The sequence below is a fragment of the Protomyctophum bolini genome (assembly GCF_963924005.1).
Source record: "Protomyctophum bolini genome assembly, chromosome: 19".
Taxonomy (NCBI): Eukaryota; Metazoa; Chordata; class Actinopteri; order Myctophiformes; family Myctophidae; genus Protomyctophum; species Protomyctophum bolini.
The window spans coordinates 22,095,248-22,119,821 of NC_137880.1; the positions used below are offsets into that span (position 1 = coordinate 22,095,248).

General features: G+C 43.4%; 2 protein-coding genes across 2 annotated transcripts in view; both read right to left on the reverse strand.

The window, feature by feature from the left end:
* Positions 1-2,289: 2,289 nt before the first annotated feature.
* LOC308333902 (solute carrier family 22 member 2-like) lies at positions 2,290-8,246 on the reverse strand (the record flags this gene model as incomplete). The annotated part of the gene is made up of 10 exons (XM_080790425.1): positions 2,290-2,393; positions 3,092-3,204; positions 3,390-3,498; positions 3,750-3,964; positions 4,267-4,367; positions 4,694-4,808; positions 5,527-5,695; positions 5,929-6,083; positions 6,325-6,428; positions 7,845-8,246. The coding sequence occupies 10 exons, from the start codon at positions 8,244-8,246 to the stop codon at positions 2,290-2,292; spliced, it is 1,587 nt and encodes a 528-aa protein (XP_080646551.1).
* A 658-nt stretch (positions 8,247-8,904) lies between these two features.
* Positions 8,905-24,574, reverse strand: part of igf2r (insulin-like growth factor 2 receptor) — a 48,827-nt gene continuing 33,157 nt past the window's right edge. The window contains exons 33-51 of the mRNA XM_080791571.1: positions 24,434-24,565; positions 23,137-23,293; positions 22,863-22,971; positions 21,926-22,007; positions 21,344-21,477; positions 21,082-21,231; positions 20,787-20,945; positions 20,409-20,622; positions 19,784-19,936; positions 18,620-18,854; positions 18,076-18,212; positions 17,414-17,531; positions 16,157-16,303; positions 15,746-15,930; positions 15,338-15,524; positions 14,659-14,805; positions 13,753-13,822; positions 13,015-13,344; positions 8,905-12,651 (exon numbers count right to left, since the gene is read on the reverse strand). Coding sequence (XP_080647697.1) covers positions 12,508-12,651; positions 13,015-13,344; positions 13,753-13,822; positions 14,659-14,805; positions 15,338-15,524; positions 15,746-15,930; positions 16,157-16,303; positions 17,414-17,531; positions 18,076-18,212; positions 18,620-18,854; positions 19,784-19,936; positions 20,409-20,622; positions 20,787-20,945; positions 21,082-21,231; positions 21,344-21,477; positions 21,926-22,007; positions 22,863-22,971; positions 23,137-23,293; positions 24,434-24,565 — 2,990 coding nt within the window. The 3' untranslated portion in view covers positions 8,905-12,507. The remainder of the gene's footprint in view (positions 12,652-13,014; positions 13,345-13,752; positions 13,823-14,658; positions 14,806-15,337; positions 15,525-15,745; positions 15,931-16,156; positions 16,304-17,413; positions 17,532-18,075; positions 18,213-18,619; positions 18,855-19,783; positions 19,937-20,408; positions 20,623-20,786; positions 20,946-21,081; positions 21,232-21,343; positions 21,478-21,925; positions 22,008-22,862; positions 22,972-23,136; positions 23,294-24,433; positions 24,566-24,574) is intronic.

A 24,574-nucleotide genomic window follows, 5' to 3' on the forward strand; every position in this document is an offset into this window, starting at 1 on the left:
AAATTATGATAAAAAAGTCCCACCTACATCAAAACTCCCGTTTTGGTATATGGCTCTGGCGAATATTAATTCACTAAAATTACATAAATCGACATGGTAGTCTGAAATTTGTCATGGAGTATCCTAACACATAGGGGTAAGTAGCAGAATAGGATTTTGAGGCTTGCTACCATTATATTTTTAAATCATACATCATCCCCAGAAACACAAAAAAAATACTGTCAACAAATAACAAAGATGGTTATTTTCCAGCACATTATGGTGAATATCACTGCCTCACTTGTAGAAAACTTTCCATGTCTCCAAGCTTTTTTTGTGACCTTTCCATCTTGATAATTACCCTTTCTGTAGCCAAAATTCTGCACTATACATCAATCGGTGACATTTCTATATTCAGTCAATTAGTATCAGCTATATGTTACACACTTCAATGAATGAGTCCATATCAGTGTGGTTTGATTTTATGACCGTTTTACTGGACATCAAGGAACTGCAACAAGAAAGACAGTTAAACACACACAAATGAGTGAGACACATGTTGTCCAGCTTATGCACCATCACCATATACAGGATGTACTGGCTTCCTCATTGCCTGACTGGCAGAAACATGCTGACTCACTGGACATAACAAAATAATACATAATAACATCACATTCAGTTTAAACAAAATAACAAAAATACATGACACCAAATAGTTCTGTTTCCACAATAGCATATTACTATCACAGTGAGTTGGAATTATTATCAATAACATCAGACAGACAGTAGTAGCTTGGGGCCTCCTGCAGTGACTATCACAGAGTTAGCATTAGCTGCTAGCTGCTAAGCAAAACCTGACTACAGACAGTACTCTAAAACATTGTGGAGACCTTTTCCACTATCAACATATCCCCTGTTAAGCTACTTTATACAGTATGTCTAAATGAACCCACTCTCTTATATATCTCACCTGCAACAAGACAGTTAAACACACACAAATGAGTGAGACACATGTTGTCCAGCTTATGCACCATCACCATATACAGGATGTACTGGCTTCCTCATTGCCTGACTGGCAGAAACATGCTGACTCACTGGAGTATATTGCCCCCTTGTGGCTTAGAGGAGCAATCGCTCTGTTTTGTTCATGGCAGGGCAGACTAACTTTACATAGAACAATGACAAAATGAAATACACTTATGCATGAACTTTTATCTTTTTAACTATTTGACTTGTAATGCCATTAACTGCATTATGAACTTGAGTAGAATATGCATTATAATTAAATAAACAACCAAAAATAGGGGGTGGCTTTGGCTTATCCTACATATACATTTGGAATAAATGAATGACTGAGATTGAACTGACTCCACATTGTGGAATATTTCTTACTTGAATGAGCTATATGTTAAAAAGTTGGCAAAGTGTCCCATCTATCATTTTCATGCAAACTAGTGCCACCATTATAAAAAGAAAAACGATTTTTACTATATCTCAGCCAATATTGCACTTAAATGAACAAATAAGGTGTCTATGTTTTGAGGTTCAAGGATCTCGGTGAAACTATTCTTAAAGTGACCACATGTGGCAGCAAGGGAACATGAGGTCAATGTAAAATTCTAGTCAAGGGTACATTTTTGCATAAGGAAACGAGTAAAGTCTTAAAAAATGTAATCTTTTATTGATTTATTTTAAACTGCTCATAACACAATATCACTTATCCCTCTAACTCCAGTGACAAATAAATACATTTATACAAATGGGTCAGCTTTTGTTTCCCCATACAGTGTTCTCTGACTTCATAGTCATTTACCAAATTACCAGTCCAAATTACCATTGATTTAAAATAGGCCTAATACCGTTATTTTTTAGGGGCTGTATGATTCTAAAACCAATAGACCCAATGACCAACGCTACATTATCAAGAACAAAAATCAAGGCAGGTATCTGTACAATACATTATATTTCAATGCAACAAGTATCATTTTCAGCGTTTTGACACAACAATCATACATAACTCATGAAAAATATAAATAAATACTATGGTGATACAGCCAGAAATCAGACAGAGCACTGATCTTTGTTGCTTGTTCCGTTGCTGTCGGGCAGAAGGACAGTACGCTGCTGACTCTTCAGAGCAGCATTCGCTTTTGCTCTGAAGAGAAATGAGAGAAACACATTATGATGAGACAATGCAGGGTCTGATATTAATCATGTCATTAATTAGCATGCATGTTATTCAGCATGTATAGTAGGTGTTGCTAATAACCATTAGTCTTAAGCAAAACCAATAAGTATTTGGGGGACTATTTACCTCTCAGGGTACTCAATGTCATCGATTGTCTCAGGCAGTGGGACTCCTTTGGTCTCAGGAAGCAATAGCACCAACCCCCCTGCCAGGAATGCCAGGCACCCTGCACAAACGGCACAATCTTTTCATTAGCATCTAGTTTTATCTACTGTGTGAAAGAAAATTTACATTTCTGCACGGCCACAACATGTAAGTCCAGTTAAAGTAAAAATGTGCCTTGTGTTGTAGTGTAAACATGCACTTAGGGGTGGCACCAGGCAGGGATCCGAGGCGTCCCAACCAAAATGCCACATCAAGGCAGGTGTACATTCCTGTTGCGTAATGATGACTGGAGGGTGGCTGGTATTACATCTACAGTAACCCATCAGCTCTGCCAAAGTGCCCCTGAGCAAGGTACCGAAACACATTGCTAGCCTAGATTGCTCGTGGCTGCTGTAAGCCAGTGGGTAAGGAAGTAATGGTGTGAATGCTTGCCTTCTTTATTAAGTATGTAAATATTACAAGAAAGTGTATTTTGAATGAGAAAATGATGCGATTTCATGTCGGGAATGTATGTTAATGTGTAATTCAGTCTCTGTAAATAGCATATGGTGCAAAGTGCATACAAGACATACTTTGATTCCAGGTAGGGTCAAACCACCTAAACCCTACGGCCTACAGTATGTACACTTTGCTGTCTGAGGTCCCACAGGGGTCTATACTTGGCCCGTCCTTTTTTCTCCTACAGCAAATCTCTTTGTGGAATATACCCATTCTCCAAGTTTGTAGATCTCGTGGACCACAAGGTCTCATGGAACCCACCAAAGATGATGAGTGGGAGATCCAGCCAAATGACAGCCAGCCTGTAGAGCATGAAGGGAGCTACGATCCCTCCCACATCACACAGAGTAGAGCACACAGACACTCCAAAGTTCCTGGATCAAACAAAAGAGTTGAGATGTTTCATTGGTACATTTTTATTACATGCTACACAATGTCCTGGTTTCAATACCGGTATTCATTACGGTCATCACCCAGCATTGATTGTTATGCTCATATCCAAAGTCCAAACTCGGGCAAGGGATGCCCACGATGCCCACGTTTGTGAATCGTCTCTCACCTGATAAAGGTGGGGTAGAGTTCAGTGTTGACAAACACCACCATCTCAAATGTCATTGTGATCCCCAACCGGCCAATGCACGCTACTGCTGTCTTGAACCAGAACATATCTGTTGAGCAAACCAAGGGAGAGGTGTGTTTGTGAACAATTAGGATGTTGCCACTATAGATGCATTCAATCTGCAATGATTAGGTTCTACTTTTGTTTGATCTGTGTTGTATGTCTTTCTCCCTTTCTACCGTTGGGTTCCTGTCTAAAAAATAAATATCCAAAAGAGCCAAAGGCTTTTGGCATGTCACAGGTTTGTGAGATGAGTGGAAAGCGTTCATCATGATCCATCTTATTTGATCTTAGACTCACCTTCAGGAATTAATATGATGATAAAGCAGGCGGCTCCAGCGACGAAGTTGGCGGTGGCAAAGGGAAGACGGCGTCCGATGCGCTCAATGGTGAAAAGGATGAGGAAAGCCGCTGGGAACTCCACTAGGCCTGCGATCAGGAAGTCTACATAGACGTTACCTCCCAGGATGCCTAGTCTCATGATCAAGCCCTGGTACACCACAGCACTGGTGAACCTGGAGGAGATACAGAGAGTAGGTGCAGTTAGGCATAGGATGAAAAAAAAGATCTACAAGCTCACAAAATAGTGTGGGGAAAATAGATCTACAAGCTCAATGCGTCGCGATGGAATGCGCCTTGAGCTTATAGATAGGCTTTTTTCTACAAATTATAAGATAAATTAAATCCAATAATGGGGGCACCAAATGCTGAAATAGTTGTCCGGGGGCAGTCGAAATAGCGGTAACGCTCACCTCACTGATGAAATGAAAGTTTTAAGCACTCCTCCCAGTGGGGGACTTCAGACAGAAGGACTCACCAGTTGGCACTGAGAATGAAGGTGTGTTTTCTCATTTTGGGAGTTCTGATCAGGTCCATGAAGGAGACTGTGAAGGACTCTGCGTTATCATCTGTCAGAGTCTGGAAGCACAAAAGCAAAGTTTGTTTGTTTAGGTATGTCTTTTTTATTCTGTAATTGATAGCTGGCTGCTCTTTCCTCTTGAAAACCCTTAGCCTATTTAATAGCTAATAGGTGTGAAGGTGTTTAAGTAAAATGGCTATAGTGAATATTGTATATAATTAAATATGGCAATTCTTGGCCTTTTCATTCATCAGTGACTTGCTTTTGAGAGAGATGCCACAATATTGTGTTAGCAAACTCATTGTGTGGTGTGGACAATAAAACTGGCATGAAGTTTAATAACAGGATGATTCATGTTTAAGTGTGTTCCTGTAATGTACTCAACCTGAATGTTCTTGGAGAGGGTCTTCTTGTTCTCCTTGGCCATGGCCTCAGTGATCTCCACAGCTTCAGCAGACTTGTTCTGAGAGAGAAGCCACCTGGGAGATTCTGGAATGAACCTGTGGGACAACATTATAATATTGCATGAACCTCGCAGACTGAAGATTGAAGGTTAGAGATATAAGGAACACACACACTAGGGCTTTAAGCAACTAGTCGACTATTCAACTAGTACATCCACTAGTTGACTAGTTGATAAGAAAAAAAAAGAACAAAAAACGAAAATGGATAGGGATATATATACTGTAACCAGAAATGTGTCCCTCACAGCACGTGATGATCATGATTTTAACAAAGACAATGTAGTATTAGTTCTGTGACTGTTTTCACTCTTTATACCAATAATGAATTATCAATCCACTAGGAGGTGTCTAGCAGGTGATTTCCTATGAGGAAACTGGAAACAAGGTTTATAAGTGCACATAATCTCCGGTCACTATCAGTTTACAGTAGGTCACTATTGTCTTTCAAAATGCCTCACCCTGTGGCAACCTGACAGCCGAGTGGTTAGGGTGCATACAACATGGGTGCAATGCTGTGATCAGCGATTTTCCGTTTGATTCCCAACTGGCCGGACCTTTTGTTGAATGTCATCCCCTTACTCTCTCTCTCTCTCTCTCTCTCTCTCTCTCTCTCTCTCTCTCTCTCTCTCTCTCTCCGCATTTCCTGTCTGTTTCCACTGCCGGAAATGTCCAAAAATCATCTTAATTTCAAAATGTTTCTCAAGTCCAATTTGTTGCATCACACACAAACTATTACATACTGGTGTTTTCTCACCAGTAGTAGGACAGGAAGACAAAGTAGGGTGCAGTGATGGCCACATTCAGCCAACGCCAGTCAGTGATGAAGTAGGCCAGTAGAGGGAGGAGGAGAATGCCAACGCTGAAGAACATCTGGTACAGGACCCCCACCGTCCGCCTGTACTCCACCCCAACTAACTCTGTGACTAGACACACACACACACACACACACACACACACACACACACACACACACACACACACACACACACACACACACGTGTGAACTGATTGTAATGTCCATTCGTATTCTGTTTGTGTAGGCCTACAGTATTATGTATGTTACTCTGTCTACCCTCTGTGGGTGCAAAGGCCAACTACTCGGCTGAACTATGCACAGCTCTAGGTTGCCTCATTCTCAATGAAATACGGTCCTTACTCAGCACATATCCGGCCACCCAGCCTCCTTTGACACCAAAGCCGTAAAGAGTTCTGAACACCAGGAGGGTCACATAGTTAGGAGCCAAAGCCACCATGATCCCCGTTATGCCGTTCAACAGGTTGGACATCAGGAAACTCAACTTTCTGCCGAACCTTGAGACATAAATGCAAAAGTCATATATTTGGCATTTTTTCAGACAGACATTGTTTGACAAATTTCATGTCCGGGTGATCAATAATAGGGATATGAAATAAGGATACCAATTCAGCAACAGTTTGGGATGCTCATAGGTCTGTCCCATTGACTATCTCATTATGTGCATATAGTTGTATTATGTAAGACATGATACGTGGAGGAACAGACAAATAAGATAGAAAACAATCCTGGTCCTACCTGTCAGCCAGGTAACCAATAGCGATGCTGCCAATTAGGAAGCCAACATTGAGTGTGGCCTGGAACATATCCACCCACCAGCCTTCTGCACACACCAGGTTAAACTAGGAACAGCACAAGCATAAACAGTAAACACACATGCAAATGTGACCACGTCCTTGTCTTGAAATTCGTTTCAATTTGTATGCAACCACTACCACTCTGACACATTTTAAGTAAGTCCTGTCCTATTTTCACATACTGTGACGTGTGCGAGGAACAAAAAAACATGTAGGAGTCTAGATATTCTGTATATTTATGTAAAACATCTTAACCAAGGAGAATGTAGAGACAGAAAACCAAGGGCAGAGAGAAGCGAGACATGCAACCCCAAGACTGGAAGTCCTCGCAATCATTAGGAGCATACATTATTGTCTGCACTGCACTGAACCACCAGGCATCATTTTAAAGATGGAGTGCCACCATTTTTTTCCACCATAAAACATGATCATCAGGTATTATTACAATATAAGGGGGAAGAACTTTTTCCAAAAAGTGTACAGTATTTGTTAAAATCATGCTTTTATGTGGACACGGCACGCCCACCAGTTCATTAAGTGAACTGAAGCCGCACCCACAGCTGTAGTTGTATGATAAAGGGGGAGGGGTTAGGGGAGGGGCTGATAGTGTGGTGTCACTATATTACTGTTTACTTCATTGGCCCGTTTGACTGTCAAGGGTTCAGCTTCCAGGAAGAAACCCTAAATACAAAATGAATACACCATTGCACATAAAAACAACTCCAGGGTGTCTAATGCAGTACCGTCACCTCATAGACACATGACAAACTAGAAAAATACAAAAATTGTGGCACTTTAAGTATTCATCTTAAAATGATGTAGTATGTATTCCTGCCAAGGTAGAGTTGTGGTTTTTGTCAAAAGGAAAAATAAATACAAATTAAATTGACCAAAATTAAATTGGACCGGAACTAGATCGTTCCTGATTTTGTTTGCCAAATCGCCAGAGTTAATGTGTACAAATTTTTGTGAATTTTGAACATTTTTGTGAACATAATAGCAAAAAGTGTGTTTTGAAAAAAACACTAAATCTAGCAAGGCACAAATTGTATGACCTTATATAGGCCAAAGCTCAAAGCGATCTGTCATAGCACCAACTTGAGGCAAATTTGAAAGGAGGTTCTTCCTTGGCCGACTGGGAGAGTGTGTCCAAAGTTTCATTCTGATCGCCGATCGGTCTAGTGGTGCTCACAGGTACACCGTCACACAGCCTATAAAAACATAATCCCTGCCCCTGGCTGTTCTGGCCTGGCGGAGATAATAATCTACAGTATAGCTCGGGCAAGTAAAAGGGAAGAAATCAGACAGCCCTGTCTTGTCCCACATTGTGATGGAAGTATCCTGAGATATACGGAGATGTTCCAGGGCATTGAAAGAAGTATTGTGGTCAGGATTTAAAACTTTTAGCAAAAAAGTCCACCAGATTTTAATGAAGAATAATTAAACCTCATATGTCCTCACCTCAGTGACAAATGACTCCCTTCCTGCATAGTCATACTCCCAGCCATTTTTGCACGAAGCCACGGGGGCTTTGCTCAGGTCCATCTTCTCCGCGTCGCAGGTGAGTCCGGTGGCGTTCCAGTCCAGGTCGTACTGCTCACAGGTGCTGTGCAGCGGCTCTCCAGTGTCGTTGACCAGGGGAACAGTGAGCCTGCGTGTGTCCGCCAGGCTCCAACCACAGCTCTGCCTCATCTCTGTCACGGCCGGGTCACGGCACCAGTGCTCCGGAGTGAAGCCCTGGAACACGATGCCAACGTACACGCCTGCCCAGGGCATGGAGACCATGCACAGCAGCAGAAAGATGCGCTTCTGGCAGCGGCCGAACTTCCCGGCTTCCTCCAAGATGTCATCGAACGTGGTCATGGTTGTGCTGTGGAGTTCTTTCAATTCAATTCAATTTTATTAAAGTGTCTAATCACAACAAGTTGTCTCAAGACACTTTACAACCAACAAAGATCCACCCAGAGCAAGCAATATAGTTCTTTAATTTGGGTGTATGTGAATTGATTCTTCTCAGTCTATTCATTAAGTGAAGCTACGTTGTGTTGCAAAGTCTTCGTAATGTGTGTGCAGAGGCAACGGACTGCAGGGCGGATGCTGTGCTGCTCTGTGCCGTTCACAGGGTTTATAACAGGCCAGCATGGAGCAAAGGTCCACCGTCACAGCTGACCTTGGCTCAAGATCTGGCCAGTGATGCGTTAAAATGTTGCGATCACTAATTCAGACGTCAGACACAAACGCACATACAGACACAAATGCGCAGAAAAGTGTGGGGACACCGATACACACTCACGCCCTCATTCAATTATTGACATCCCAGAGAAAAGATCCAACAGAGGTCAAGTTTGAATTGTTTCTGTCTGATTCACGTTTTAGCATTTCAAACACACCCTGTTAGACCAGTGGTCATTTTAACTCTAGTGTTACTTCAGTTCCTGCATTTTTTCCAGAATAATTATGAAGTCATGGGATAAATAAAAATAAAATCTCAAGACTGAAAATGTAATGATGTTTAGACAACTGCTGATCTATTATTTATTCAAATAATGCATTATTTTGTACATCAACATTTTCTTTAAATAGGAAAACAGGCAAAAAAGCAGTAAAACAGAGAACATAATTTACGCCAAATAAAATAAGTATGAAACGACAACAAGTAAAACATGATCGCTTCCCAAGAGTACCCAATTCACAGAGAAGCTCCGATGCTCTTATTTTCACACTGCTTTACAACAACGGGCCAGGCCTATAATCTCTCCCGACCATTTCTGAAGTCTGTTAACCTCACCATAGATCAGTGGTTCTCAAATGTTTTTAATTTCAAGGACCCCCTTAACTCTGAGAGTTAATCCATTTGGAACCCCACTTTAGGAACCACTGCCATAGATGTTCAGTGAGGAAGTAAAGCCTGATTTATACTTAGTCGAGCATGTCTTGCATGGGAACTAGCAGATCTACTAGTCTCATGTAGAGCATGTCTTGCATGGGAACTAGCAGATCTACTAGTCTCATGTAGAGCATGTCTTGCATGGGAACTAGCAGATCTACTAGTCTCATGTAGCCAGATGATCAAAGCTGTCCATCTACAGATACGTCTTCAGACAGTGAAAACCAGTAGATTGTTTGTCCTGTATATCGCTGGTGCAGGACAAACAAATCAACATAAAGAATAAATTAAATCTGCACAGGCAGCTGCTGCTCCGATTAATATAATATGTAAACTAGTATCCCCTAGATTCTAGGGGATACTAGTTTGCACAATATAGATTATTCGGAGTAGTAACCGATTATTATTAAACAGTATATCATTGAATTTAGATGTCACCAGACCTATCAGTAGGCTTACTAGGCTATCTCTCCGATCATCTGGCTATGTACAGTAAGACTAAAGAACTACAAGCTCACAATGTTTCAAGCTTGTAGAACGACTATGTTCAGACGAGACACCCGCGCAACGGCGCAACCAAGTATAAAGCAGATCAAAGGCAACATAGCCTCTGATGCACGAACAAGAAAGAGCAGTGGAAAACCTTGGCATGAATGGTAATGTACATACAGTACCAGGTGCTTTGGTACTTGATACAGCAGAGATAGACGTTACACAATAACAAGCAAAGGAGCGGCCATTCACGTGCCTCATATACATACAGTAGATGGTGGCTCTATGTCTTCATTCTCAAAATGTAAGATCATTCAATTGTTGTGCCAGTAAAGCGCCTTACTTATTACGTTTACATGGCCTGGGACATCTTTCTTTGGACTGACATTTGCTTCCATCATGACAATGTACCAATTGAAGATCTCACCTTGACAATTCCATTGGAAAGTTCTCTTGCTTTATCAACAGCTGAATTCTTAAGAGAAGATTCTGTCCGTTTCACTTGGAAGGATGCATTATGGGGTGAACAAAGAGGTATTAGAATCAGATGTCTTGCTCAAGAGATACAAACAACTGACATTCACATTCAAAATCAGTACGTCATCCGATCCGAGATTCATTATAGAACATGAACAAGGCTTCAATCCATTATTAACACATGATACTGCAGCCTCATTCTTTCATCTCGCACCAGACAAAAGTCTGAAATATACCTCATTATGATCATGGCGGATCCCATATCATTTTGTGATCTCAAGCACATGGAAAATCATTGAATTCATGAGGTTATATTTATAGTAAATGGATGGCAAGTGATTTTAGTTTTCATAATTATGGCACAACTCAAAACCTTTTCAACCTGACGACTCAGTTCCTAATCGTAAAAAAAATGCAATTTGTTGTGAGTCGTGAGGAGAATCTCCATGTTACAAAAGCTCTCATCTTGGCTTAACAAATCTTGTGTACAAAGCTTTATTTAGAAATACCCTGAATGGAGAAAACCTGTTTTTCTTTCATTTCCTTTTTATATTGAATACCTATGGTTGTGCCTGATAATTCATTTTCAATGACATCGCATTTGATTTAAGATTTCTTCACTACAGGCTGCTATAAGTGGTATGAGTTCAACTCAGAGAGCAGTGATATTGCACAAAAGGGGTTAAAGATGCTAATATATCCATCAAGTGCCTGGGTTATGGTTCTATAAATCTGTCTCACAGCAACTCCAAGCTGCTGAGGATTATCCCTGAATTCTGTGAAATCACATCACAGAATCTGCCTTCTTTACCTCCTCATTTTGTACCAGACATTCACAAAAGCATTACTCTCAATGGAATAAATACGTAGCCAGCATGTGTGCTATTTCTGTGCAAAATGTCAAAAGAACATTACAGTACAGTATATAAAGATGAATCTATTCATTTCACTGGATAGCCAACTAATACTCATATAGGGATGATTTATACTGTGTAGGAATAATGACACTGCAAATACACAACTAAATTATTGGAAGATTGGGGTCGGTTTCACTTCAGTTCAGAAGCAGTAATGTAAAGAATCAAATTATGTTCTGTCTACAGAACATACCTCTGCTGAGATGTAAAACCGATCAACATTTTACCTGTTTTCCAAAACTGATTGAATGTACGTGTGAAAGTGACTTGGATACATTCCAGATATATGCATGGCACAACAGCTGTTCAACTACGACATGCATTTGGCAAAAAAAAAGAAAGAAAAACAGTACAAAAAATACCTTTGATTGCCTGACATGGCCTACACTGAAGCATAAAGCTATGTTGCGAAACTAAGCTTGCAGATGGAGCATGGGGTGTGAGTGTGAATGGAAAATCAACATGACGACTTCATACATCTGTTGTGGTTCTGTTATATAAATATGGCGTTGCTGGGATTGGGTAGGGGTACTCAAACAACTTTTTGTGTTCAAATGATATGAATAATAACAACTTAGAAGCTCTGTTCTGATTGACTTGACTTGACTACCCATTCATACTTAAGGCCATCTTGAGTCCACTCATTGCACTATTACCAGAACAGAGATGCACATGGCCAGGTCAGCTCAAACAATTAAATAAGAATAACATATAAAAAATAAGTACGTGAGCAATTTATCAGCGAGGACAAACCAACATAAAAAAGTCCATTGAATAGAACATCATCTGTGTGTACATCATCATCAATGCTCAAAGCGAGCCAAAAGAAATCAATCCTTCTGTTAAAGTGATTTGTTGAAAACAAAACAAAACAAAAAACTATGTTTGTAATCGGGAAGGCAACGGGGGGTGGAGTGGTCGGTGGGAGAGAAAGATCTGCTATCGTAGCAACTGTAAACAGCACTAAAGACCAACTGTGTCCTCGTTCCCTTTAGAAACCACAGAAGCCAAAACACCTCAGGCTGCCGGCGTCCGCGGGATAAGTTTTCTAAACGTTCACCTATCGACAAACCATGCACTACCGTCAACTGTTGTGCATTTTGCAGAGTTTTGGTGAGTCCGTTTTGGTGGACCTTTGGAGGTATCCGCGGCGGCAACCTGGTGAAGGTGTAGTCCAACGAAATAAAGTCCAGAAAAAAGGGGAGCTAGGGAGGGGAGTTTCCACATTCGTCAAGCAGTCGCGATCGCTGCGGATGTTTGTTTTTTTCTTTTTCTCACCTTTGCCGTTGGAGACATTCACCAGAGATACGTAGCAGGAATAAGTTCTGATTGGACGGTGGAGGAAGCAGTGTCACACCCTGAGGAGGTCCTCATCACTGTCGTCCTCGTCTGGTTTCTGGTTGGCTGCCCTGTCGCTGGCCGTTGGCCATAATTGGCTTTTCCTCTTCCTGTCGGAGTCGTCGAGGAGACCGACGAGGTCTTCATCACTCTCCTCCTACAACAGAGCACAGCGACAAACACGAGTGGTACCTCAAATCCAATAATGTCTTCAAACGCATGCACAATACCAGGAACCAAACAATCAACCTTACAATACTCAAGGCTTTGCTCTAACGTCACAACCTGCATATCTCATTGAGATGTCAGAACAGGCCAGCTCCATATATGGAAATGTCCAGAGCCCGTGCAGGGGCTTTTGTGCTGGTTCTGGACAACTATCCGACTCGACACCGGGCACTGCACTCCCTGTGGGGGTGTGGAACGTGCGTGCCGAACTCCAGTTACGTGGATTACAGACGTACCTACGTACACACAGACACTTGGTGCATTTATAGATAGATGTCCGATTCAGACCCACCTGCAGGAATGCACTACGGAGCGCTGAGGAGCGGGCGAAGGAGGACGCAGGGCCCCCTCCGGTGGAGCTTTTGGGAGGTGCGGAAGAGGACTTGACCACACGCACCCCGGGCACACTCAGCACCTCGTCTTCACTGTCGTCGTCCTCCTGGTCGGCCAGAGAGGAGGAGCGCAGGCCATCCGCGTTCACCGGTTTGGTAGTGATGTGGCCGTTGCCATGGTGACTCTTGCCTCGGCGGGAAGAGCTGGAGCCGGAGGAGGTGGGAGGAGCCTCTAGCTCCTCCATCAGCCACTCCATCTCCTCCTCACCGCCCTCCTCATCCATGTTGACCTGGGGAGTAAAACAATGAGTCTCTGGTTGTTGATGGGTAGAATTCCTTATCTGAAGCCACACAGTTGCAACTCAAGAGTCAAAGCCCTTCAAAACAACACATTTAATCAAATCTGACCGAGGGCGCACACGCGCACGCGCACACACACACACACACACACACACACACACACACACACACACACACACACACACACACACACACACACACACACACACACACACACACACACACACACACACACACACACACACACACACACACACACACACACACACACACACACACACACACACACACACACACACACACACACACACACACACACACACAACTGTTTTTACATGAGGTCAGTGTTGAGGAAGTATTTTTATTTTTAATTCAGTTGTTCATACACCAACACATACCTTGGAGTATTTATAGGAAACCTGGCTGCCTCGCCTGCAGCAGCCAGCCACTTTCTGAATCACCAATTCCCTGCAAAATGAAAAGATAGACAGAACTCAATGAAGTGTCAAACAGAGAAGCATTATCCATTTGACAGTATATTGCTGCATTCACACAAGGAGCGACAAAGCAACAGGCTGCATGTAATCAAGCTACTTAATATCAGCCAGCGCGGAAGTCTATCCCTGTTACACGTGTTTCACACAATGACGCAGTGAAGTGTCAATCAATCATATTTTTCACCATTTCCACTCCCCTTCTCTCTCCAATACCAGCTCGGTTCTGTATAAGGAGTTATTACTCTTTTCTGCTGTTAACACTCTGGCCGGCCAAACGGAGGTCTCCGTCCTATTAAATAATTACGCCCCATGCCCAGGACGGAGATTAATCAAAAGACGGAACATTACTCGCTTCATAACAGAGCGCACCAGTCTACAGCCTGGGAGCATCTATTGAGCAACATTCAATGTCATTTCCAGGTGGGACGTCATCCAAAGTGTCACCCCCCCCCCCCCCATTTTAATGGATGGGATCAAACTCTTAATCTCTAAATCAATGATTACAATTCTAACGAAAGATTGCTTGTCGATCCCCTCTGGGGTCTTTTGGCTACATTCTATGCTATCTACTGTAGCACAAACCAAGATGGCGTCGTGTCACCTTGAAATGGGCTCTGAAGCTGCAAATTTCTGGGCGCACTGATTTAATGGTTCCAAATACCCCTGGGAGATAACGAGTTCCCTAGGATTTGTAACCGTACCCGTTTCATTTACAGTGCATATCATAGTGGATAAGCGGCTGCAACGCAGCTGGCCACGCTTGGTAGTTTTGTAGCTTTTGTCACTCATAAATGATGTGATTCTCACCTCCTTTCTCTCTTATGCAGGAGCAGCACCAGCATACAGAGGGTCAGGACAACCAATAGGAGGACTAGCACCGCCCCCACAGCCTGACTCCGCCCAGACAGACCATCGCCCTCCCCTCCATCGTCAAGCGTCTGTCTGTCCACAGTGCTGCAGGACAGATTGGAGAGAGAATATGTTAATTATATTAAAGCACAAGAGTTCTTAAAAAGTCCTATACCTTGAGTCAATGTCACTGTGGAAGGAGATATAAGGTGGCGAACTTAAAAGAGGGTCCAAGGCCAGTCCAGTTAAAGTAGAAAAAATCCTTTATTTCATCAATTACTTAAATATTAAAAACAAGGGTTAAAAACATGACCAACGCGTTTCGGCCTTCATCAGGGTCAACTTCTTTTCTTTTTTTATGTTAATTATACATACTGTTTGTATGGATGTTTTTCATACATGTACTGTATTGCTCAATGCATTCTTCTGATATGTGCGTCACAACAGCAGTCATCCAAAGAATTAAGCATTCATAAATATATTTGTACATCTCCTTCGGTCTGCATTTCTTATGTCAGAGAAGCCATTCATTTCAATGAATGTTTTCTTTTCCAAAACTGCGGTGTGTGTGTGTGTGTGTGTGTGTGTGCGCGCGCGTGCATGTGTCTGGCTGTCTGCCACTGCGGCCTGTACTCACGTCAGACCACACACGGCGTTGGTGTGCCAGATGAAAAGGTACTGGCATCCGTCCGTCTCCAACATGAACTCTGGGATGCCCATCCCCACCGATGGGTTGCAGTGGAACATGATGGTGGATGACACTGTCTTGGTCTTCTCACGGCCGCACACCGACTCGGAGGGCACCGTTACATCCAGGTTGCCTCCTGGAAGACGGGTCAAAACAGGCTGTCACTCAGTAGCAGGCCAGCAGGCCAGTTTGTAGTATGCATGTGTATGTTTGTAGTATGCATGTGTATGTTTGTAGTATGCATGTGTATGTTTGTAGTATGCATGTGTATGTTTGTAGTATGCATGTGTATGTTTGTAGTATGCATGTGTATGTTTGTCAGACTTTTCAGGAACACAGAAACGTGTAGTAAATGACCTTTGATGAAGTACTTGGCCTTGCTGGAGGATCCGATCTTGCGGTTGTAGTCGGCGTTGAGCTTGACCTGGCAGATATTGGCTCCCAGACAGCGGGACAGAGAGCTGTTGGTGATGCCCGACAACTGGATGTGATAAATGTAGCTGTCCCCGTTTGGACGAATGTCCCCGGATGCCTGGTGGTGGCTGAGGGGGACGGAGGGGAGACGACAGGAAGGACAATAAGGAGACGGATGGTATGGACGGACGGAGCCGGTGTGCGATAGGTTCATTGAAAATAATGGAGGCGGCCGTGTCCGCCGCGCGGCGCCGCGCGGCGGACGCAGCCGGTGTGTGGTGGGCTTGAGATGCCCAAATAGGGACACCAGTGTGAAAGTGAAAGTGCCAAAATGGACACTTATGGGTCCATTACCTGAAGTAAAGTGCACCCAGGCTGATATTGACGCCAGTATCGGGGACCCGGATCGTTCCATTGACCATCTCCACCTCTCGCTGTTTGACGGCACATGCTGCACGAGTTTCCCAACCAATCACAAACTCACAGGTTGCCTTGTCCACACTGACACACACACACACACACACACACACACACAGATTAGATTAATTGGCACTGTAATGAAGACTCTCGCTTCCAGTCATGTTGTTGAATCTGAGTAGTTGCTCATTGGATATTTAGTCCCCATATATGGGGATATCCGACTAGGACATTGGGCTATATGACATAATTTATTACACCACTGCGGGGGTCCTAACCTAAGTAATCAGCAATAAAGCTTTGAGCTATTTTATAGGCACCTTTAACATTATGTGCTCATGTGAGTATATAAATGAGTGAGTCTGTATGTGTACATCACAGTACAGCGTGTGTAATACGTGCTTGTGTGCGTTTGTGTCTATCTCTCAATACATCTTTCAAAGAGAAGCAATCGATGATCTTTCAAGGAACTGCAACTGAGAAAAACTTTAACTTTTTAAAAGTAAAACAATGTTCTGCTAGTTAGGCATCCATAAGTGCAGAGTAAATGAATGTGTGTGTTGTTTAGATTATGGAGAGCCTGTTTTACATGAGGGAGAGGGTTTAACTGAATGAAAAACAGCACAATGCACCACAGCACGTCAATCTATTTGGCATGAACTTGAGTTACTAATTACTATTGTATTAGAGACTGTGAAAAGGTTAGGGAACGTGTACTTTACTGTCATTCTTCAGATCGCTAATGTTGAAGTTCAGCTCATCAGCTTCAATTTCCTTTTCATGATACACAGCTGCATCTTACTCTTACACTACCAACGTGTCATCTATTGGGACTTTCTGTTGTGCTCTAGTTTATTCAATCACATCGCTGAACTCTCTGAACCCTAGGCCTCCTAGGGGGTATTTATCATAGGAAAATGGACCCTGTGCGTGTGTTTGCTAGATGGTACTGTAGATGTAGATTGTAAAATCAATATGGAGTTGTATGCAATATTTAAGCCTTAGTGCTAAAGCAGGGGTGTCAAACTCGCGATCCACAGGCAAAATGCGACGTAAACAATAACAGACAGATGCATATTTGTTGTACACACAGAGATGCAAGGATTGAGTCTTCAGCACTCACATTGTTGTCACATTACAACATTTAAAACAAACAAACCGAGTTCAGTCTACCTATACTCAGAGGCTGGTTACCTGATTAGCATGGGGTGTCCCACAGTAGACCCACAGGTGAGCTGGATCACAGTCTTAGCCGTCAGGCCGTTGTCACAGACAGCATCTCCCATAGCGTAGCTCACCAGGATCTTACCACCTGAAGACACAATTTATCATATATCAGATTTCTAATCAGATACATCATAGCCACCGATATTAACCACTTTTGCCACTTAAACACATTTGCCGAAAAAAGCATATCTACAGTCTCACAATGCATCGAGATGTGCTTTCGGCAATGATATTTAGCATAGGAGGGGGCCTAGTATAGAGCTATTGGGAATCCCGTCAACTAAGGGCCGATTCATACTCCTATTTTAGAGCCGAATAAAAGTCGGTTCGGCTCTGTAGAGCCTACAATTTGACGTCATTTGAGGTTCGGGGGGGGGGGGGCGGGTACTGTCCTGAAGTCGGCTCTTCGGTGCTACTGAAAATTTCTGACGAGCCGAAATCATTTCGGCACTACAGCGCCGAAACAGCGGTAAAATAGGAGTATGAATCGGCCCTAAGTATAGGGTTTTTAAGTGGTTTAAATTTTGTATGCCACTTGTGATGCCATTTGATTTAGCAGGAGCGTTATGAAACCATGATTGCACTAGTAGCAGTAAGGTCTTCTTCACCAGTTGAAATCTCTGACCCACCAGTGGAGCTCATTTTCTGGGTGTAAACACGGCCCAGGTTCTGGGTCTTGCCCGCTGCTGTGCGCCGGCACACGGTGGCGTCCTTTGGACAGTCCATCAGTCCACCGTGGATCCCCTGACATAGGTTGATGTAGTAACTACACACACAGGACACAAGACAAGAGAGACAAAGTTTAATGGTCGACCAATGCAATCCCAATTTTGGAGACCTAGACCACTGATTATCGATTTATATAGTTCTATAAACATTTGGAAGAATAAATATTAAATAATAATAATACATATATAAAAACATCCATTAGCAGTGGTAAATTGATATAAATATGCCCTTAATTTATATATTATATATATATTAAAAAAACTTGGATTTGATTAAGTTTTCTATGAGGACAAGTAACTTTTTGATACATATACATATTAAATTTCAATATAAGATTGAACCTCACAGGTCCATTTGGTTACAAATGTATACACTCTCAGAGAACCACTATTCTACACAATGTACCGAGACTATGAATTTGTGGAACAGAGCAGTCAAACATACTTGTCGCCCTGGTAGCTAAACTTCCAGGGATCCGTGAGGGAGGACAGTGTGCGGAGGTCATAGGTCTGGTGCTGGCTGACCAGCTTGCACTCCATCTTCCTGGGCGGACACACGGCGTTGGTGCGCCACTGGAAGCTGGCCGAACAGCCGCCCGTCTCCGACAGCAGGCGGGGGGAGCCGTGCCCCGCCTGATGGTCGCACTCGAACAAGATGGATGAATGACGCTTGCTGGACACTGGGGGAGAGGACAGGGAGAGAGGCATTAGAAGAGAGAAAATAATATAATAATAAACAACATGTACGCTTAAAGGAATAGTTTACCCCAAAAAGTACTCAATTACACACACCATGAAGCCTTGAATTATTTTCTATCAATTACAGTAAGTAAAAACGACAACGTTTCGATATAACTATAAGAGCAGGAGTGGACCTGGTGAGACGTAGGTCCCAGACAGGAGTCAACCCACAGAGCCTAGTCCTTCCACGCGACAGAATCTGGTTTTCCCAGTCCTGGCAGAGTAGTTCCAGAGCAACGGATTGTGTGGCCTTGCTCATTTCCTGATGGACTGATCGAGGGTAGCTTCTGGAACGTAAGTCGGGATTTGATCAACCCCGGCTGGGTCGCCTGAGTGAGGGGTATGATGTTGGTAGACCCGAAACGTCCCAGGTGCATCCATGCAATGTATTTTTAGTTAACATCTTCGTCAGATCATTTTGATGACCTGACGAAGATGGAGAGATTTTATAGTTACAGTACATCGAAACGTTGTCGTTTTTACTTGCACCCTGTTGAATAAAGGCTTTAATTGTCAGAGCTTGCTCCAGTGCCTTCCTTCTACCCGTTACAAGTCCTGCTCCTGAGATGCACTGGAGCAGCCTATAACTATTACTATTACTAAGAACCAGCCTAAACAGCTCTCATTCTGACAAGAAAAAGGTGTGTGAAGTAGACTGACGAAGGGAATAGATAGGCATGCAAGCACGTCTAAAGTAGGCAAATTATTTTAGGCTAATGAACTAATAAAATAATACGATTTGTCACTACCCCACCAATCTTTCATTTTCTCCAACTGCAAAGGGGAAGCTTGAAAGGCACACAGGTTTGCGTTTCGCAATCAACATCGTCAGTGCAACATTCAGCGACACTTGCACAAAATCCGTTACCTTTGGCGCAGAATCCAGACTTTTTGTCGGTAGCAAAGTTTTCAGTGGTGGCACACCACTTCCTGCCGTCTGCCTGGCCGTCTGCCGTGCACTCAGTGTACGTCCTGTTCATGTGTGTGAAGGGAAACACACACTGCTCCTCCCGCTCCGTCACTAAAACACACGCGCAGTTGCGCACACACGCATACACATTGTATTATTTAGTCATTGCTTTTGATACTTCTTCTCAGTTGCTGTGCTGCTATACGCTTGCCAGCGCATTAAATACTTTAGATATTGAAAAATTGCAGATCTACAAGCTCATAGCGTGCCATGCTACGAGCTTGTAGGTCTGCTATTTTTCAAAAATCGTGAAAATGTGGCACAAATCTTTGAATATATATACTTTCAGAAGACTTTTTATTTTATTTCGACGTCAGGCCTAAATGGGATAATTACTAGGGTAATTCATGAAAAAGATTACTCGGCGAGGGTGTGAATCCATAATACATAATGTAATACAGTACATGTTTACTCTGTGTAAAGCTTCATAATATATAATGTAATACAGTACATGTTTACACTGTGTAAAGCTTCATAATACATAATGTAATACAGTACATGTTTACACTGTGTAAAGCCTCACCTGGTGGACAGGGATCTCCGCCGCCATACTGCATCAGCACCGCCTGCTGCTCATGCTTATAATCCATGCTCATCACCTGGCTGATGCCAAACGAAGCGGCGGCCGTGGTGGAACCGGCGGCCGGGCTCGTTACCTGGCACACGGCGGCCTTGCTGCAGGCCGGCTCTGCCACTGAGTCGCACACATTGATCCGGTACTTTGGAGACTCCGGTACCTACAGCATGTGCACATGCACACACACCCACGCACGCACGCAAACACACGCAAACACACAATAAAATATTTTCCCCCCACGACATCCACCGGTAATCGTCTAGTCTGGGGCTCACATTCAACGGTGCTAGCGAAGGGTTTAGAGCTGCAGCAAGAGCCGTTTACCTGGATCTCCCCGCTAAGGGAAGAGAGGTCAAAGGTGAACTGGAGCTGAGCGTCTGTGAGCTTGCAACCACTGGTCTGTGTGGCATCGGGACAGACCACGGGCGTGGCCCACTCAAACATGTACACACAGCCTTGCTGCCGCAGCATCTGGGGGGAACCCTGGAGAGAGATGAGAGAGAGAGAGAAAGTGAGAAATAATGAAGTGATGGGTTGTAGAGTAATAATGAGACAGAGCAGAGTGTGTGTGTGTGTGTGTGTGTGTGTGTGTGTGTGTGTGTGTGTGTGTGGGACAGACCAGGTCTAGGCCCCTCTGGCACGTGAAGACAATGGTGGAGGTGTAGTTGAGGGTGGGGTCAGACTTGCAAGGGGTGGAGCTATTGTAGGTGATTGACACCTCGTTGGTGGCCACGTTGATCTGAGGCCCTGCCGTTGTTCGCCCAATGTCCTGAGGAACAACGAGAGAGAGACAACAGTGAGAGGAGAAATCTTTGTGAATATTACTACCAACTAAAACAAGACAAAGTAATTTGTGGTGCGTGTGTGACTGTGTGTCTAACCACTGGAGGCCCATCGTCGGGGTCCATGCAGACAGTGACCCCGGGGGGACAGGTGACACCGGGGATGGGGTTGAGAGGCTGACATATGTTGATGTAGAAGTCTGGCGAGCCGCCGTCTGGGTTCACGTCGTCATCTTAGCGAGACAACAGCAACGAGAAAAGAAGGGTTTGCAATTTGCATTCGAAGTTACACGCAGAACACAGGTCACACAATGTACAACTTAAGCTATATGAAACTTTGTCTTGAAAGGGATAGTTCACCCAAAAAATAACTTTTTTCTATCAATTGTGCCCCCCAAAAAGTAATTTTGGAAGTGAACCATCCCTTTAAGACCTTTACACTTTGTCAATGTAGCGTAAATAGCTGATCTGCTCGTGAGCTTGTATGCTATTTTTTTGCTCCTTTTGGACATTTTTGGAAAACTTGGACACCAGAGGTTAATGTACTTACGGTAAGAAAGCCCCTTTCACATTTTGTTCAAATACGTACTTTACTACTTTCGCATCGCAAGGCACAAACAATAGCATGTTTAGTCAGACACCACGAGAACAACATAATCATGTTTCCAGTGCTGTGCTGACCTGTAGCAGTGTAGTAACCACTGACATGAATGAGAGGGGTCAAGTCTATGAGAGAGGAGCCGTTGAGCACGGAACATTTCACCTGAGAGAGAGAGAGAGAGAGAGAGAGAGAGAGAGAGAGAGAGAGAGAGAGGGAAGGCAGGGATGATTGATGATAGCAGATACAGATGTACATTATTGTAATGTGAACACAGTCAGTATTCTTCACACCAAAAATATATAATTATGAAGAATATCTAAAACGAACACACTATGACCTCTTGCACAATATCAATATCTACTCCGAAATTGCTATCCAACAAGGGTGAAAATTTGTAAAATCGAACCCAGTTAGATTCCTGTGTTTTATTGGATGTGTTATAAACTCAATGGCTAATAAAAATATGCTTTCTGACAGTTATATTGTTTATATGTAGTAGGGCTGGGCGATGTGCACCACCATTGTACAAGCAGTATAGGCTATTATACAGGGTTAAATGGTTAATCAGAATAATCAATTATCTTTTTGTGTCGATTCATTGAAAAAATGAAAGACAAAACCTTTCTTTGGGAGTATTCGACTAACCTAACATGAGCAAGATGAAGTCAGCCGTTGATTCTATATATAAATGTCGGTAACTTAAAGAGACTTGTGTACATTAACCATGCAGACCATGACCTTAAACCTGCCACATCTCTGCTGTCACTTTGCTGCGCTACTGTGCGTCATGCATGTATTGGTTAGCTGCACAGCGCTGTTAGCTTGTTAGCTAATTCCTGCAATCAGTAACAAGTCGAGATTGCAAATGATATCACAGCTGGACAACACACGCAAATATACGCACGCACATCACATGCACACATGTGCAAGGGTATACACATGCTAGTTTGACCAATGCTCCAGCTACAAGCAAAGAGATATGCACGCACGCACACACGCACGTACGCACACTCTTACCAGGTGTTCACAGGCCAGGACCGTGTGTAGGGAAAAGAAGTGAGTGCAGGTTTCAGGGTCAGAGTCAATTAGGACGGGTTCAGTGGAGGCAGACCCAGAACCGGCTGACCTGCAGGGGAAACCAGGAAATATGTTTTACTACCAGGGAGATCAAGCACCATCACATCTTTGGGAATAATACCAATGCCTCCACAGACCAAATAATTACATTTTAGTTAAAATAATAAAAAACACACACAGACAGAGAGAGAGAGAGAGAGAGAGAGAGAGATACCTGCAGATGAAGCTGATGACACTCTTGTGTTTGAGGGCAGTGTTGGCAGGACATGGATCTCCTCCCGAATAGGTCAACTCCAACACCTGGTCCTGGTATGACAACTTCCTGTTCACCTGTCCCCCGCTTACTGCGCTGCTGCCTTTAATACACACTCCTGAAACACATGCACACAGTGCATGCCTCTACTATAACTGTAGACCCAAGTCAAGTAAGTGTGCGTGAGTGCGTGCGTGCATGTCTATGTTGCACTGTGCCCGGAGTTGCACTGCGTACCATTCCTCAATCAACTACAAAAAAAGAAAAACGTTGAGGTGTCTGGTCATTATGACCAAGGTATTGGTGTAGTAGCAAAATTTGAGAAACCAAAAAAGGTACATGGGACTACAGGTCTCACATTAATGCAACAATACGTCATAGAACACATTCTACAGTATGACTCTGGTTATTTTCCCTCTGGTTTTCAACCAAACTTAAAGGTCCTTTCAAACAGGCAGCAATATTAGTAATTCCTAGTAATTCATTTTCAACGAGACCTGCGTTTTTCTTCCTGTACGCGCGGAGTCGAGGGCCGACTACACAAGCGTATTTACGTCCCGCGTGCTCGTTTCGTGCACATGCCGAAACGAGCACCGTTACGCTTGCGTTATCACGCCCCGCTTGAGCAGACCTGATCCAGGCGACAACGTCTGCGTCAAACAATGCCCGTCTGAAAGTACCTAGAAGGAATGTTACGGTCTGTGACATCCTGGTAACAATTATTTGATGAGGTGTGCACCTACAGTGAAGGTAGAGTAGTGATCCATGCTGTGGTGCTATGGAGGAATAAGAGGCCGTGATGCAAGACTTGCGCTATTGCATAAACCATTTGAATATAAACACTGGTTCTGTTTTAGCATGGACTAATGTGTAACCAGGAGCCCAGATAGCTCTCTGACAATGTGTCTGGTAAGAAACGGTTTAATTAGCAGCTTTTCTGTTCAAAGGCCTATTCAATGCTCGATCGAAACATAGCTCGATAATGCTGCCATTCTTTCCTTTGTAATATAGAAAGAGGTTAGCGCCTCAGCCATTTTGATGCGAAAGTGATAGACCGATCTGCGTGTTTCAATAATGACAGAAGAGAGATTTTGTGAGGCTTCAACAATGCTTAGATTTGGGAGGCAGGCCATTTTTCTGCTTTTATGCAATATGACACGTTATTTGGGCCACATCGCCAAATATGTTAAATTGATGTTGCAAAAGAAAGTATCACAATAGTTGTCATTATGGAACATCAGCCCCAGCCTTTACACACCGGTTCCAGGGCTGCATCCAGCGTTGGCGACCTCTCCACAGATGTTGAGCCTGAGCATGTTGCTGCGGTCCTTGTGGTCGTAGACGGTGTAGCCTTCGTCCACAGCCAGGGAGTTCAGGTCAAACAGATAACCTACACGCA